The sequence below is a fragment of the Tursiops truncatus genome, chromosome 5 (genome assembly GCF_011762595.2).
Source record: "Tursiops truncatus isolate mTurTru1 chromosome 5, mTurTru1.mat.Y, whole genome shotgun sequence".
In the NCBI taxonomy this organism is placed as follows: Eukaryota; Metazoa; Chordata; class Mammalia; order Artiodactyla; family Delphinidae; genus Tursiops; species Tursiops truncatus.
This window is the reverse complement of record NC_047038.1, coordinates 22,272,737-22,287,650: the sequence shown is the minus strand read 5'-3', so window position 1 is coordinate 22,287,650 and position 14,914 is coordinate 22,272,737. Positions and strand designations below refer to the sequence as shown.

At 38.8% G+C, this 14,914-nt stretch overlaps 1 protein-coding gene across 4 annotated transcripts in view; it reads right to left on the bottom strand.

Annotated features, from left to right (window-relative positions):
• SEC24D (SEC24 homolog D, COPII coat complex component) overlaps positions 1 to 14,914 on the bottom strand; it is a 111,930-nt gene that overhangs the window by 61,189 nt on the left and 35,827 nt on the right. For all 4 annotated transcript variants that reach the window (XM_019927865.3, XM_019927867.3, XM_019927868.3 and 1 more), the window contains one exon: positions 6,417 to 6,544. In XM_019927865.3, the coding sequence (XP_019783424.2) occupies positions 6,417 to 6,544 (128 nt within the window). The remainder of the gene's footprint in view (positions 1 to 6,416; positions 6,545 to 14,914) is intronic.

Here is a 14,914-nt window from a genome sequence, read left to right as displayed (position 1 = left end):
ACTGTACAAAAATTAGCTCTGTCCCAGCAGATTTTCTATACGTTCTAGACAAGAATAACTGGTCTTGTTTTTCCCCATGTTCCTAAAGTCCAGCTCAGTTCCTATAAAGTAAGTAGGGGATTATAAATCAAGTGAAGTTTAAAGTCTTGGATAAAAATTTATCTGATTAAGTTAATTCAATAAGGAAGGAAATTACTTTGACTGTTATATCCGTTTATAATCTAAAAAAAATACACAGATATTCCTGAATCTATTCACAGATGGAGTAAAAGCTTCTGCCATCTGGTTTATAGGTGAAATTATTTAATTTCATGTATAATTAGATGACGTATGTACTTGCCCAAAATCTAAAGATTTCCTATTTTGAAGAAAATGCAAAATTAAGTATAATCTGCAATCCTTTGTGCTGGAAATCTATACCATTTCTACCTCAGTCTTAAAATACGGCATCAAAAATAAAATCACAGGTTACTAAGCAAAAGAGCTTACAAGATAACTGATTACTTTTGCTGAATAAATACCTCATAGTTAAGTATATTAAATATGGCAATGGGTTTCATATAAAACACATACCAAAAAAAGTTAAAATTTATGGTAAGGAATATGAAATATTAAACAAAGATGACACAGATATGCCCTTGGAAATAGCATACATCTCCAAAGCAAACGCTCACAAGGAACATTCTGAGATGGTAACTGCCCGGGCTAGGTTTATTTTTATAGTCCGTTGCTAACACCATGACATGCTTTAATGGTTCTGTCAAACAACAGGACTTAAAAAAAAAAAAACACACAAAACTGTACTAAATAAATCCTTTTGATCAATGCCATATCAGGATATCTTTTTTTAAATTGCAGTATTGATGGTAATATTAGTCAGATAAGGAATAAAATCCTTATCTGGATTTTCCTTGTAGGAAAGTTTTACTATACCTAAAAATAAGCAAGCCATTTATTCTAGAGGAAAATAAATTAAAATGCTACTCACAGGGAGAATAGCAGTATTCATGTAATTCATTTACCTTCAAGAAACATACTTTAAAACTTATTTCCCTGATTATAGGTTATAAATATCAAAAATCAGCATGCCCCTTATTTTCTATTATTAGCGCTAATTGTTTAGCTTTGGGCTTGAACAATTAAATAAATGATAATGCCATTTATGGATATGTGGAAGTATGAACAGGCTTAGGGTGTAGAGATCAGAAATTCACTTTTGAGCATGTTAAGTTTGAGGGGTCTATAAGTTACCCAAGGAGAGATTTCAGAAAGGCATTTGGATATGTGAATGCGGGGTTACAGGTATAGGGATGAATGAATAAGGGAGCAACAGCATAGTGATTTAGAGTTAGGGACTCGGGTTCTGACTGCCTGGCTTGGAATCCTAGCTCTGTTACTTAGCAGCCGTTGGCCTTAATGAGTTATCTAACTCTGTGCCTGTTTCCTTATATCTAAAATGGAACAATAAATAGGTTTATGTGAGGATGAAATAAATAAACATACATTTAAAAACTTATAATCGTGCTCAATGAGTACTCTATAAGTTTTGACTACTATTATTCTCTCTAGCTACTCTAGTAGCTGTTATAGATGATACCTAAGTCCTTGGGGGGACAGGGAGTATGCGAGAGAAAAGAGGAGACCCCAAGCCCAAGCCTTAATGAACCCCAATATTAGATGTCAGGAAGACAACAAAAGGAACTCAAATGTTCCCTGCTTGTGAAGCAGGAAAAAATACACCAGAAAAGGTGTCATGGAAACCCCAAGAGGGGAAGCTGCCAAGAAGGCCCAGATGCTTGGTGACCTAGACTTTCATCCAGGCAGTGGCAGAGAGGAGCAGTGATGGTTCCCTAATGCTAGCGGCTCTCCACGTTCAGGTCCAGTTAAACGCCCAAAGAGGGAGACAACTTTCTTGAGGGCACAACATTTAGGAACTTCTTCCTGGTGTTTTAGCATCCCTTTTACATTTCTTTTTTTTTCACCTTTAAGTCTATTCCAACAAATAAAAGTTAAAGTATTCTTTAAAATAGAGAATGTCTTCATTCAACCCAGGACACACTGCTATATAAGAATATATAGTAATCCTTCTCAAATACAGTATATCCATTAAATAGCTTACAATTTTGTTCATTGATTTTACCTCAATTATATATATAATATATATAAATTAATTATATATAAATATTCATATGTAGAATACATAAATATATCTTTGAGTAATCCTGTTCTTGAAGGTCTAAGAAAAAAGGAAAGGCTTCTGTAGAGAGAGCCTGAATAGAGAAAATACGTTTACCTGGTCAGCACACAGGGTCTATAGCAACATGAAAAGACTAGAGTGTGTTATTTGCTTAAGCAGAGTTTCACCCTAAGTCAGATTCTGAAAATAAGCCATCACTCTAAACTCATCTACTTATTACTTTGGAAAGCACAGAAACTAAAATACAGCATAAGTTTCACTAAGGGAAAACCTTATGCTGGTGAGAAGGTGCTATTTGGTTAGATCAAACAACTTCAGAAAATAGAAAGCACACACATTCAGTGTGTGTATGGAATGTGTATATACGTTTAGCGGGAGGTTTGGACTAATGTTTGAAACCTTTTTTCAACCAAAAAACTAAATACAAGGTTTCATTTTCAGGAAACGTTACTGAATAATTTCATTGTTAATATGAAATGGTGATAACAAGAGGGTGGTTACACATTCTGGTTTGGGGTCTGGAGAACGTTGAATTTTGTTCTGTTCCTTGCATGCATGACCCAGGTCAGCTGTCTAGTGGGGAGGGGGCAGGGAGGAGAGGTTTTTTGCTAGCGTAGTGAAAACTGCAAGCTCATTGCCATGAGCAAGATGCACTCAAGCTAACCCTGCTGGGGAGCATACATCCCACATTGATAAACAATAAAGTTGCTGCCTAGATTTCTTTCAGGGTAGAACTGTCATCTTCTCCTGATTATGAAAATAACAGAAGATCACTGTAGAAAGATTCAGACAGTATGGGAATGAGTAAGACAGCGTGCACATCTGCTGCAATCCCATGTACATTATGTTAACATATTTCCTTCAATTTTAGGATTCATGTTCTTAAATTTTCACATTTCTGAAATCTGTAGGTAACTTAAAATTGACACCTACAGTTACAACAGTGTTTGTCTTACTAATATATCATACTACACAGCTGTTGCAAAGGATGAGGCCACTCTGTAGGTAGCAACATGAATGAAGTGCCAGTCATATTAACTGAAAAAAGAACAGGGCCGAACAGTGTGTGTGCTACGCTATCATTTATATATTTATTTTTTTTAAGGATGGATATTGATATGCTGGTATATGCATATTTATTTCTAGGAGGAATCACAAAGAATGGATAAAAACTGTCTGTAAGGGTGGGGAGTGGAGTAGAGGGGTAGGAATGGACCATTGTTTTTTTGTTTTTGCGGTACACGGGCCTCTCACTGCTGTGGCCCCTCCCGCTGCGGAGCACAGGCTCCGGACGCGCAGGCTCAGCGGCCGTGGCTCACGGGCCCAGCCGCTCCGCGGCATGTGGGATCTTCCCAGACCGGGGCACGAACCTGTGTCCCCTGCATCGGCAGGTGGACTCCCAACCACTGCGCCACCAGGGAAGCCCAGGAATGGACCTTTTTCATTGTATACCCTTTTCATCTTTTGAATGTTTATATTTTACTTATTTAAAAGTAACTGATTCATTAAAAAGCAAAAAATACTACATATTGTTATGGATACATGCCTATGAAGTCAATATATAAAATCCACATGTAGGAAGGATTACACAACAAATTCATTAGTGTTCGTGTCTGGAGTGGGGGGGAAGAGAAGAATGGCCTGATTAGAGGAGACATCCTACGTAGCTATGAAGTTTTAATTCTCAGAAAATGATCTTAAGCAAATACGACAAAATATTAATATTTGTTAATGATGGTGGTATGTACGTGGGTGTGATACTATTCACTAGTACTTTAAATTTTGTTCAAAGGATCAAGATTAAAAAAACAAAAATCTCTCATGGATACTACTACACAGCCATCAGAACTGCCAAAATTAAAAAGACAATACCAAAGGTTGGAGAGGATGCAGAGCAACTGGAACCCAGATACCATGTTGGAAGGACTGTAAAATCATATAACCACTTTGGAAAATGATCTGGCAGCTTCTTATAAAACTAAATAAACATGTACCCCGTTAGCCAGCAATCTACTCACAGGTATTAATCCAGGAGAAATTAATACATATCCACAGGAAGACTTGTACTAGAATATTTATAGAAGCTGCTTTATTCACAAAAGCCAAGAAGTAGAAATAGCCCAGCTGTTCATCAGTAAAGGAGTAGATAAGCAAACTGGTATATCCACACAATGAAATACTGTTCAGCAATAAAAAAGGAACAAACCACTGAAACTGGCAACAACGTGATGGCTCCTTAAAACATGATGCTGGGTGAGAGAAACTTACACAAAAGAATTTGGACTCTGTAAGTCTATTTATGTGAAGACCTAGAACAGGCAAAACAAATCTATGGTGGGAAAAAAAAATCAGAACAATGGTTGTCAGAGAAGGGAGGTTATGAGAAGGGCTGGGAGGCTGACTGAGGAAGGGGCATGAGATAACTTTCTAGGGTGATAGTGATGTGCCACATCTTGACGGGGGTTTGCATTACACAGGTGTACGCATTTGTCAAAACTCAGTAAAATGTTTATGATATGTGCATTTTATTGTAAATGAATTTTGTCGCAAAAGGAAAAATAATATATAACCAAATATTAAACCCTGGCTAATGATATGCATGCTGCAGTATTTATGGGGAAGTATACTTATAACTGCAATTCATTTTGAAATGCATAAAAAAGATGGATTGATGAACAGATGGGTCAATGTGTGATAAAACAAGTGTAGTTAAATGTTAATGGTAGAATCTAGGTGGCAGGTATATAGGCGTTCACTGTAAAATTCTTTTAAATTTTCTGTATGTTCAAACATTTTCATAATAAAATGTCGAAAAATATCTGGTTAAAATAGCTAGCTAGTATTCAAAACACATATATCTTATTTAGCATGGATCTCTTTGTCATTATATATTGGTCCACTTTATTAAGTATAGAGATTTTAAAGAGAAGTTTATGAGCATTACATTAAATTTCTGGGACCATCATAGAAGACACCATGTCTAAAATAAGTAAATACTGAATGTACTTCTTGATTTACAACTATGAGACCACACTGCATGTAAGACTGGATTTTAGGAATAGCCCAGTCTGTCTTCTATGCCCAGCTCTAACCCAGTTCACTATACTCTCAAAAAGAAGAGATGGCAGCATTCTGCTACACTCATAAAACGAGTAAGTGGACATCTCAAAGGCCACTGCCCATGTGGACACTGTCTCTCTACTCTTTCTTCCCTCCCTGAGGGGACACAAAGCAGGCCCCCTCCCCATCCCAGGCCACTTTACCCCCCATCCCAGCTGGCGTGACTGGCCCAAGAAAGGGTACAAATCTATTCTTAGAGATGCTCTACCTCTTGCTCAGGTGCTTCTAGGTGTGCGTTAGATCAGCGACCTCAAAGGATCACTAAAGCCAAGCTGAGGTTTAAATTGGGAAGAGAATCTGAGGCTTCGGCCTTTTAGTGAGCGAAAGGAATCAAGAATTCAGTTCAGCCTAGCTTACTGGACCACTGTAAAGAAATTCCAGCCAGAAGTAAGGCTTTTCTTCACCTCCCATCTGACCAGCTCTGCTATAGTACCTTGTGTCTGTCTCCGTGTGCATGTGGGTATCCACCACTCAGGGGCATCAAAAGGAGGAATGGCAGCTGCATAGAGTAGATGCCCTGATCATAATATCCACTAACAGCATCCTAATATCAGAAATCTTAAATGTACACCACTTCTTGTCTTTTTTCCCCATTAACTATAAATTGGGCACAGCTTCCCCAGTTGAAAGATACAGATTTATCTACCTCGTGCTTTCTAATCATGCTGACTTTAAATAGGAGTTTATGAGCATCTTGGCCCAGTGATTATTAAAGCAGATGTAGTAGTAAGACCAAGCACCTTAGGCTCTATTATCTTCCTTTACCTGAGCACCTAGATATTGGGGCCCTGAACTAGGGCATAAGGGCCTCACAAGAGGTTTGGGTATTTGTCACTGTGTGATAGTCCATATTTCCCATATATGTGCATTGTTACACTAAGCCAAAAAGTGACCTAGCCCATCAGTGTTTGGAATACAGGATGCCAAAAAACATAGTTTGTCAGATTTTTGTTTCCTTAATGAAGTGAATGACTACATGTTTTTCACATTATATATACTCCAGCTTTCTGTTTACAATACAGAATAATGCATAGAGAAATAATGATGAAAGAAAAATTCTGGAATTGATAAATTACTGAATTTTTTTTTTATCACTTACCTCGTTTGAGGGAATCGTGGCAAAGGGTTTGATGATGGCAGCTAATGGAATCTGAGCTTGCTTGGCCATATCTGACGTGCATGGGAAACAGTATGTTGTGCAACGGATGTATCGAGGACTTGCATTACCTGAAATATTCAAGGATGCATACTTAAAATCGGCTTAGAAAAAAAATCTGCCCTATAATATTTAAATATTTATAAAGGTACCTCTAGGACTTCCCTGGTGGCACAGTGGTTAAGAATGCCAATGCAGGGGACACAGGTTCAAGCCCTGGTCTGGGAAGATCCCACATGCTGCGGAGCGACTACACCTGTGTGCCACAACTACTGAGCCTGAGCTCTACAGCCTGCGAGCCACAACTACTGAGCCTGCGAGCCACAACTACTGAGCCCGTGTGCCACAACTACTGAAGCCTGTGCTCCATGACAAGAGAAGCCACCACAATGAAAAATGCGCACCGCAATGAAGAGTAGCCCCCGCTCGCCGCAACTAGAGAAAGCCCGTGTGCAGCAATGAAGACCCAACGCAGCCAAAAATAAATAAATAAATAAAATTTATTAAAAAAATAAAGGTACTTCTAGACAATGCATTGTCTTCTTTGTAAAACTTCTTCATGATTTCTACAAAAAAGGTAGTATTGTCTAACTTTACAATCCATAGTCTAAGCACACTGTAGTTTCTTGTAAAATAAAACACTCTGCATTCTACTGCAAAAATATAAAAGAGATTTTAAACTTATTTTTATTTTTCAGAAGCTGGGTATTAATATAGACGCTCAGAGACTTGAGAGGTGTTTAGATTCAATGGGAGAAATAAAGCAAAGGTACAAAACATAAGAATAAAATTTCTTCTTCATCCTCTTCTATCAATACATCTGCTATGGGAAAGGTAAGTATTTGTATGCCATTTCACATCAGCAAGTTATACTTTGTCAAATATGATTCCATTTGACTATGAGTTTTTTTTTTCTAAACTTGAAATTCAATTTAGAAATGAAAATTCTAAATAATAGAAATATGGGCTTCCCTGGTGGCACAGTGGTTGAGAGTCCGCCTGCTGATGCAGGGGACACGGGTTCGTGCCCCGGTCCGGGAAGATCCCACATGCCGCGGCGTGGCTGGGCCCATGAGCCATGGCTGCTGAGCCTGCGCGTCCGGAGCCTGTGCTCCAAAACAGGAGAGGCCACAACAGTGAGAGGCCCGCGTACCGCAAAAAAAAAAAAAAATAAATGAAATAAATAAATAAATAATAGAAATATTATTTTTTAAACACCCTAATCTATTTAAAAAACACATTAGGTTTCCTGACCAAATATTTTTTTCAAGGCATACATGAGAATTAAAACTCTATCCATGACATGAAGAATATTTTTAAATCACCAGAATAACTTATCTAAAATAAATTTTGAGTTAAATTATAATATATTTTGGCAAAAGAACATCAGATATTTACTGAGTGTCTACTAAGTTTTAGACTAGGTGCTTCCTTGCAGAGCTTATGTTCTTGCAGAGGACACAGACAGTAAGTATTAAACTCAATAAATGAGTAAATTATATAGGCCCTTAGAAGATGATAAATGCTATGAAGAAAGCATTTCTGGTTAAGGGGTGTCACAGTGGGAAGCAGGCCGCAATGTTAAATAGTTAAGAGTTGGTCTTCATCACAAGGCAACATTTGAGCAAAGACTCCAAGGTGGCAAGGGATTTATCTTGCAGGTATCTGGCGCAAGGGCATGCCTGGCCTGGTAGAGGAATGTCAGGAGCCTGACAGTGGGGTAAGTGGGGCACAGCAGCTGTTGAGGAGTTCAGAGAAGTCACAGAAGCCAGATTAGCTAGATGCTTGATACCATTTTTCAACCCTCTGGCTTGTACTCCAAATGAAATGGGGAGACACTGCCAAGCTTTGAGCAGAAAAGTGCTGTGATCGGACTTAGGTTGACTCTACCTGTGGTTTTCAGGATGGACTAATAGGGAGGAGAACCAGGAAGACCAGTTTGGAGGCTGTGCAGTAACAAGGTGAGAAACAGGGTGGCGGCGGGAACCAGCCTGATAGCAGCAGATTCTGGACATATTTTGAAGGTACAGTGGCTTACTTGTTGATGGGCATGATGTATGAGGTGTGAAGATGGGGGCTATGACAGAAGGACAGGGTTAGGGATGACTCCAAAGTTTCTGGCCTGAGGAATCAGAAGCACGAAGTTGCCACCAACAGAAAAGAGAAAGGCTGCAGGGAGGGAACGGGTTTTTTTTTTGTTTTTTTTTTTAAACAGATGTGTGGGTGGAGATCAGGAATCTGGGTTTGGACATGTCCATTTGGGAAATCTATTAAGCAATCAAACAGTGATGCTGAGCAAACACTTAGATACATGAGTCTTGGTGTTGGGCTGAAAGCTGAGCTGGAGATACACATTTGGGAGTTCTTAGCATATAGATGGCATTTGAAACCACAAAACTAGATTAAAGCCACCCAGGGAATCACGGTGGCCAGAGAAGAGAAGACGACCGAGGACTGAGCCCTTGGTCCTCTTAACATAAAGAAGCCAGAGGAAAAGGAGAAATCAGCTAAAGGACTGAGAAGGGAAAAAACAAGGGAGTCTGGGTGTGCTGGAGGTGAAGTGAAGGAAGTACATCAAGGAAAAGGCAGGAGCATCTGTGCCAGGCGGTGCCTCCAGATCAACATGACCGCTGGATTTATCAACGTGGAGGGTGGTGGAGACCCGGAAGACAGAATTGGTGGAATGGGGGAGTGAGGAGTGGGGGTGCGGTAGGGGGGCTGCCTAGAGTGAGTTTAAGAGAGAAAGGCAGGTGAGGAATTGGCAATAGTCCTTTCAAGTTTTATCGTGGAGGGGAGCAAAGAAAAGAGGGGTAGCTGGTAAAAGAAGTGGATCAAGAGAACATTTTTATTTTTTTAAGATAGGAGAAGATTTTTTAAAAGATGGGAATACTTGTGTAAAAGCGGAAATATTGATGACGTAAGAATAAAGAAGGGAAACTCATGGTAGCAACACACTTGAGTAGCGCACAGCAGGAGAGGCTGGCTTACAACCAGAGCACATTTGTGGCCAAATCAGGAAGGCAGAGCCTGATGACACATTACAACAGGGGGCTGATGTGATGGTGAGAACTCTCTTCTGATTGCGCACTTTTCTCAGAAAGGAGGAAGTAAGAGCAGCTCAAAGAAAGGATGGGAGGTTACCGGTTTCAGAAGGGATTGTGAAACAGTTACTAAGGAGAGTGGAAAAGTGAAAGGACTTGGGAAGGACAATGTGCTGGGAAGTTCATGGTCCTGAGTTTAAAGAGACCGTGCAGTGTGGCTGTGAGCCTTTCTCTGGCCATGTTTCACTGCACAGGTGGGTCCAGAAAGAGGGGAAGGCTGGACCTAAGAAAGCTGAGTTTCTTTTCATCTTCAATCTATTATTGCCACATTTTACATTTTGGGGGGGACCAGCTAGAAATATGGATCTTTACATAAAATATTCTGATTTTTATATAATGGCAACTAATTCAAATAGAAACAAATTATTCTGTATGATTAATTAACATGACTGTAGGCCGAATCCAGTTCGGGGGCTCTGCTGCCGAGGGTCTGAGAAAAGGGAGAAATGTGGTACTAACAAAAAGGATAACAATAATAACGATAATTGACAGTGGGTTAGGCATTATTCTAAGACTGTTATATGTAAATTCACTTTCATCTCACAGTCGCCTATGAGGTTGATACCCTATGACCCGATTTTACAGAGGAGAAAACTGAGACACTGTGAGGTTAAGGGACTTAACTTAATCAAAGGGTTAGTAAATGGCAAAACTGGTATTAGAACCTATCACAATTCTCTACAACATCCTAGATAAGTTGGGTCCAGGTCTTGAATCCTGGATGAGGAGTTAAGACCAATCCTGTTTGCCCAGGGGCAATGATGGGACATTTTTTAGCAATATGATCAAATAAATACCTGAAGAAAATTAGTCTATTCAGAATGTACTGGATAGCTTCTGGGAGCAGGAAAAAAGATCAGAGACAGGTAGACGGGTCCATTGCTGTAAGAATCCAGGTGAATACTAACACAGGGTAAAACAAGAGTTTTGGCAACCGGAATAGAAGAAGAAATATTGGGTTGGCCAAAAAGTTCGTTCGGGTTTTTCTATAAGATGTTACAGAAAAACCCGAAGGAACTTTTTGGCCAACCCAATATTAGGTAGTAAATGTAAATATGCTTGAACCCTTATTATTGTATATTTCATATAACTTAGATAAAATCTTCCTCATTATCATCATCACACAAAGTTACACATAGTGGGAAATAAGAATTTTTGAATACTTTAAAGTATATTTTTTCATTGTACTCAATTTTCACTACTCAACATTTCCAATAATATATTGAAATTATTTGTTATCTTTAAAACACTTACCTTTTACAGTGAAATATGCATATGAATGAGCTCGTGAAGGTGACTAAACAAACTTGTTACAAGAAGATAATGCACACAAAGAATAAAATTTTTAAAAAGCAATGAAGAATTTGTTTTTTAAGCCAGTATACAGAAGTGGGGCGTGAAAGGTAAGGTAATAGTAGATAATTTAGCAACCTTGGTAATTAAGAGCCAAATTCCTAATATGCTTAATAAAGAAACTTATGGGATAATCTGACTAAAAACATTCAATAAGTTATTCATTCAACAAATATTTATGAAGCCAATCCCCATGCTAGAAGCTTAGAGACAGGACAGAATGAAGCTTCTGGCTTCAAGGTCTGGTAGAAGAGAATAATAATAAAACAGATAATTACAACATGGCTGGCAAGTATCACAGAAGAGCAAATCAATTATGAAGTGGCCCAAGGGAGGCAATGAGTCTGCCACGTGGATCAGAGGTGACTACACAAAGGATGCAGTGCTTGAACAGGGTCTTGTAGGATGGGCAGAAGCACAGAAACAAAGGACAAGTTGAGTCTTAAATTAGATCCTGCAGCCAAAGGCAAAGGAGTAATATTCTTGAAGTAGGTGTTTCTCTTCACTGGCTTTGCCACTAATCATTTGTGTGGCCCTGGGCGAATCACTTAACCTCTCTGGGCCTTAGTGCCCTCAGGTCTGTAAAGTGAGAGAGCACACTAAACGAAGTCCAAGGCTCCTTCTGTTTCTATATTTATATCTGTGAATTTCTGTGTGTGTCTGAGATCCTTGGGCTACATCCTAAAAAGTCTACTAATGCCCAGAAATAAACCCACATACCTACGGTCAATTAATCTACGACAAAGGAGGCAAGAATATACAATGGAGAAAAGACAGTCTCTTCAATGAGTGGTGCTGGGAAAATTGGACGGCTACATGTAAAAGAATGAAATTAGAACATTCTCTAACACCATACACAAAAAAAAACTCAAAATGGGTTAAAGACCTAAATGTAAGACCGAATACTATAAATCTCCTAGAGGGAAACATAGGCAGAACACTCTTTGACAAATTGCAGCAGTATCTTTTTCAATCCGTCTCCTAGAGTAATGGAAATAAAAACAAAAATAAACAAATGGGAGCTAATTAAACTTAAAAGCTTTTGCACAGCAAAGGAAACCATCAACAAGATGAAAAGACAACCTACAGAATGGGAGAAAATATATTTGCAAATGATGTTACCAACAAGGGATTAATCTCCAAAATATACAAACAGCTCATGCAGTTCAATATCAAAAACAAACAAACAAACCAACCAATCAAAAAAATGGGCAGAAGATCTCAATGGAGATTTCTCCAAAGACCTACAGATAGCCAAAAGGTACATGAAAAGATGCTTAACATCCCTAGTTATTAGAGAAATTCAAGTCAAAACTACAGTGAGGTATCATCTCACACCAGTCAGAATGGCCATCATCAAAAAGTCTACAAATAATAAATGCTGGAGAGGGTGTGGAGAGAAGGGAAGCCCTCCTACGTTGGTGGGAATGTAAATTGGTGCAGCCACTATGGAGAACAGTATGGAGGTTCCTCAAAAAACTAAAAATAGAGCTACCATATGATCCTGCAATTCCACTCCAGGGGATATATCTGGAGAAAACCATAATTTGAAAAGATACATGCACCCCAGTGTTCACTGCAGCACTATTTACAATAGCCAAGACATGGAAGCAACCTAAATGTCCATCAACAGATGAATGGGTAAAGATGTGGTATAGTTATACAATGGAATATTACTCAGCCATAAAAAAGAATGAAATAATGCCATTTGCAGCAACATGGATGTACCTAGAGATTATCATACTAAGTGAAGTAAGCCAGACAAAGACAAATATCATGTGATATATGATATCGCTTACATGTGGAATCTAAAAAAAAAAAAAAGACAGGAATGAACTTATTTCCAAAACAGAAAGAGACTCACACAGACATAGAAAAGAAACTTACGGTTACCAAAGGGGAAAGGAGGGTGGGGGAGGGATAAGTTAGGAGGTTGGGATTAACATATACACACTACTGTGTATAAAATAGATAATCAGCAACGACCTACTGCATAGCACAGGGAACTCTGCTCAATATTTTGTAATAACCTATAAAGGAAAAGAATCTGAAAAAGAATCTATATAAAACTGAATCATTCTGCTGTACATTTGAAACTAACATGATATTGTAAATCAACTATACTTCAATTAAAAAAAATTTTTTTAAAGCCTACTAATAAGTATTAACCAATAACCCAGGCTAAAGGAAGGGGCTTTACAGCAAACGGGATGTGACTGGGCCAACTTCGGGGCTCCCTCCATGGCAGGTAGGTCTTTCTTTTTGCCAAAGGCTGGGCTGCAGGCTATAGAGAGAAGATAATGATGTGGACCCTGCCATCCTAGTCTTTCCTTCTCTTTCTGCTTCTTCCTCAACTCTTTCCCTACATGTACCATATGACCCAGCAGTTCCACTCCTAGGTATACACCCAAGAGAACTGAATGCAGGAACTCAAAGAGATACCTGTAGACCAATGTTCATAGCTATGGCTATTCACTGTAGTCAAAAGATGGAAACAACCCAAATGTCCTTCAAAAGATAAATGGATAAACAAAATGCAGCATATAAAGTGAATATCATTCAGCCCTAAAAAGGAATGAAATTCTGATACATGCTACAACATGGACGAACTTTGAAAATATTATGCTAAGTGAAATAAGCCAGACACAGAAGGACAAATATTGTATGAATCCACTTATGTGAGGCACCTAGACCAGGCCAATTCATAGAGACAGAAAGTAGAATATGAGACACCAGCGGCTGATGGAGTGGAGGAGTGGGCAGTGATTGTTTATTGAGTACTGAGTGTCAGTGCAGGTTGGTGAAAACCTTCTGGAAATGGATAATCATGATGGTGCACAACGCTGTGAATGTAATTAATGTCACTGAATTGTACACTTAAAAATTATTAACACAGCAAATTTTATTTTATGTGTATTTAACCACAATAATAAAATCACCTCTACGTTCAAAAATAAAACAGAAAACTAAAAACTCTGCACATGGTGCTCCTTAACACGTACACCCTCTCCCACTGCCAAACCTTAGCACACCCACTCTGCGGCCGGGCAACCTTTTCCTCTCCCGACGTCTCCACTTTTGTTCTGGTTTACACCTGCTCACCTAAGACTCAGCTTAGTTGTCCCCACTCTAGCAGGACAGGCTGGGTTAGTTACCTGACATATGAGTTCCCACAGCAATATTCCTTTTATCCTGCTATTATAACAGTTTAATTAATACTAAGTTATCTCTTTTTCCCTGCCAGATTGTACACCCATTTAAGGATAGAACCGTGACTTTTATTTCTGAATAAAGGCAGTACGTGAGTGGTTAAGAGCATGGGCTCTAGCATCAGAATGCTGGGGTTCAAATTCTAGCTTTGCTTCCTATTAGCTGCGTATCTTGCGTAAGTTACCTAAGCATTCTGCACCTCCGTTTCACATTCTGTAAAACGAGAATGATATTAATGCTTATCTCATTAAGTTACAGGGGGGATTAAGCCACATAAAGTGTTTAGAAGACCATCTTAATGCATAGCAAGCACTTGATCAATATTAACCACGTTGGTAATAGGTACTGAATAAATATTTGCTGAATAAGTGAATGAATGAATGAACAAGTACAATCCTGCCCCTAAGTAGCTCATAGGCTCGTGGGAAAGACAGACCCAAAGCACAGTAAAATTTAATGGAACAAGAGCTATGAAAGAAGTGAATACAAAGCACTGTGGGGGAAGAAACTGTAGGAGATTTCGAAGAAAAAATTAAATTGAGTTTAGAAGAACTAAGAATTTCCCAACTAGAAAGGTGAGACTTATATATACCAAATACAGTTATTCAATAGCTATTTGTTGGGCAACCATTATATTCTAGATACCAGGTGAATTTCTAGGGGTACAACAGTGAACAAAAAACAGTCCCCAGTCCGTTGCAGAGAAAGCAGTACAAAGTGAGAATCAGAGACAGGAGGGGAAGGGGATGAGTTTGGTATGGCTGAGGCAGATGCAGA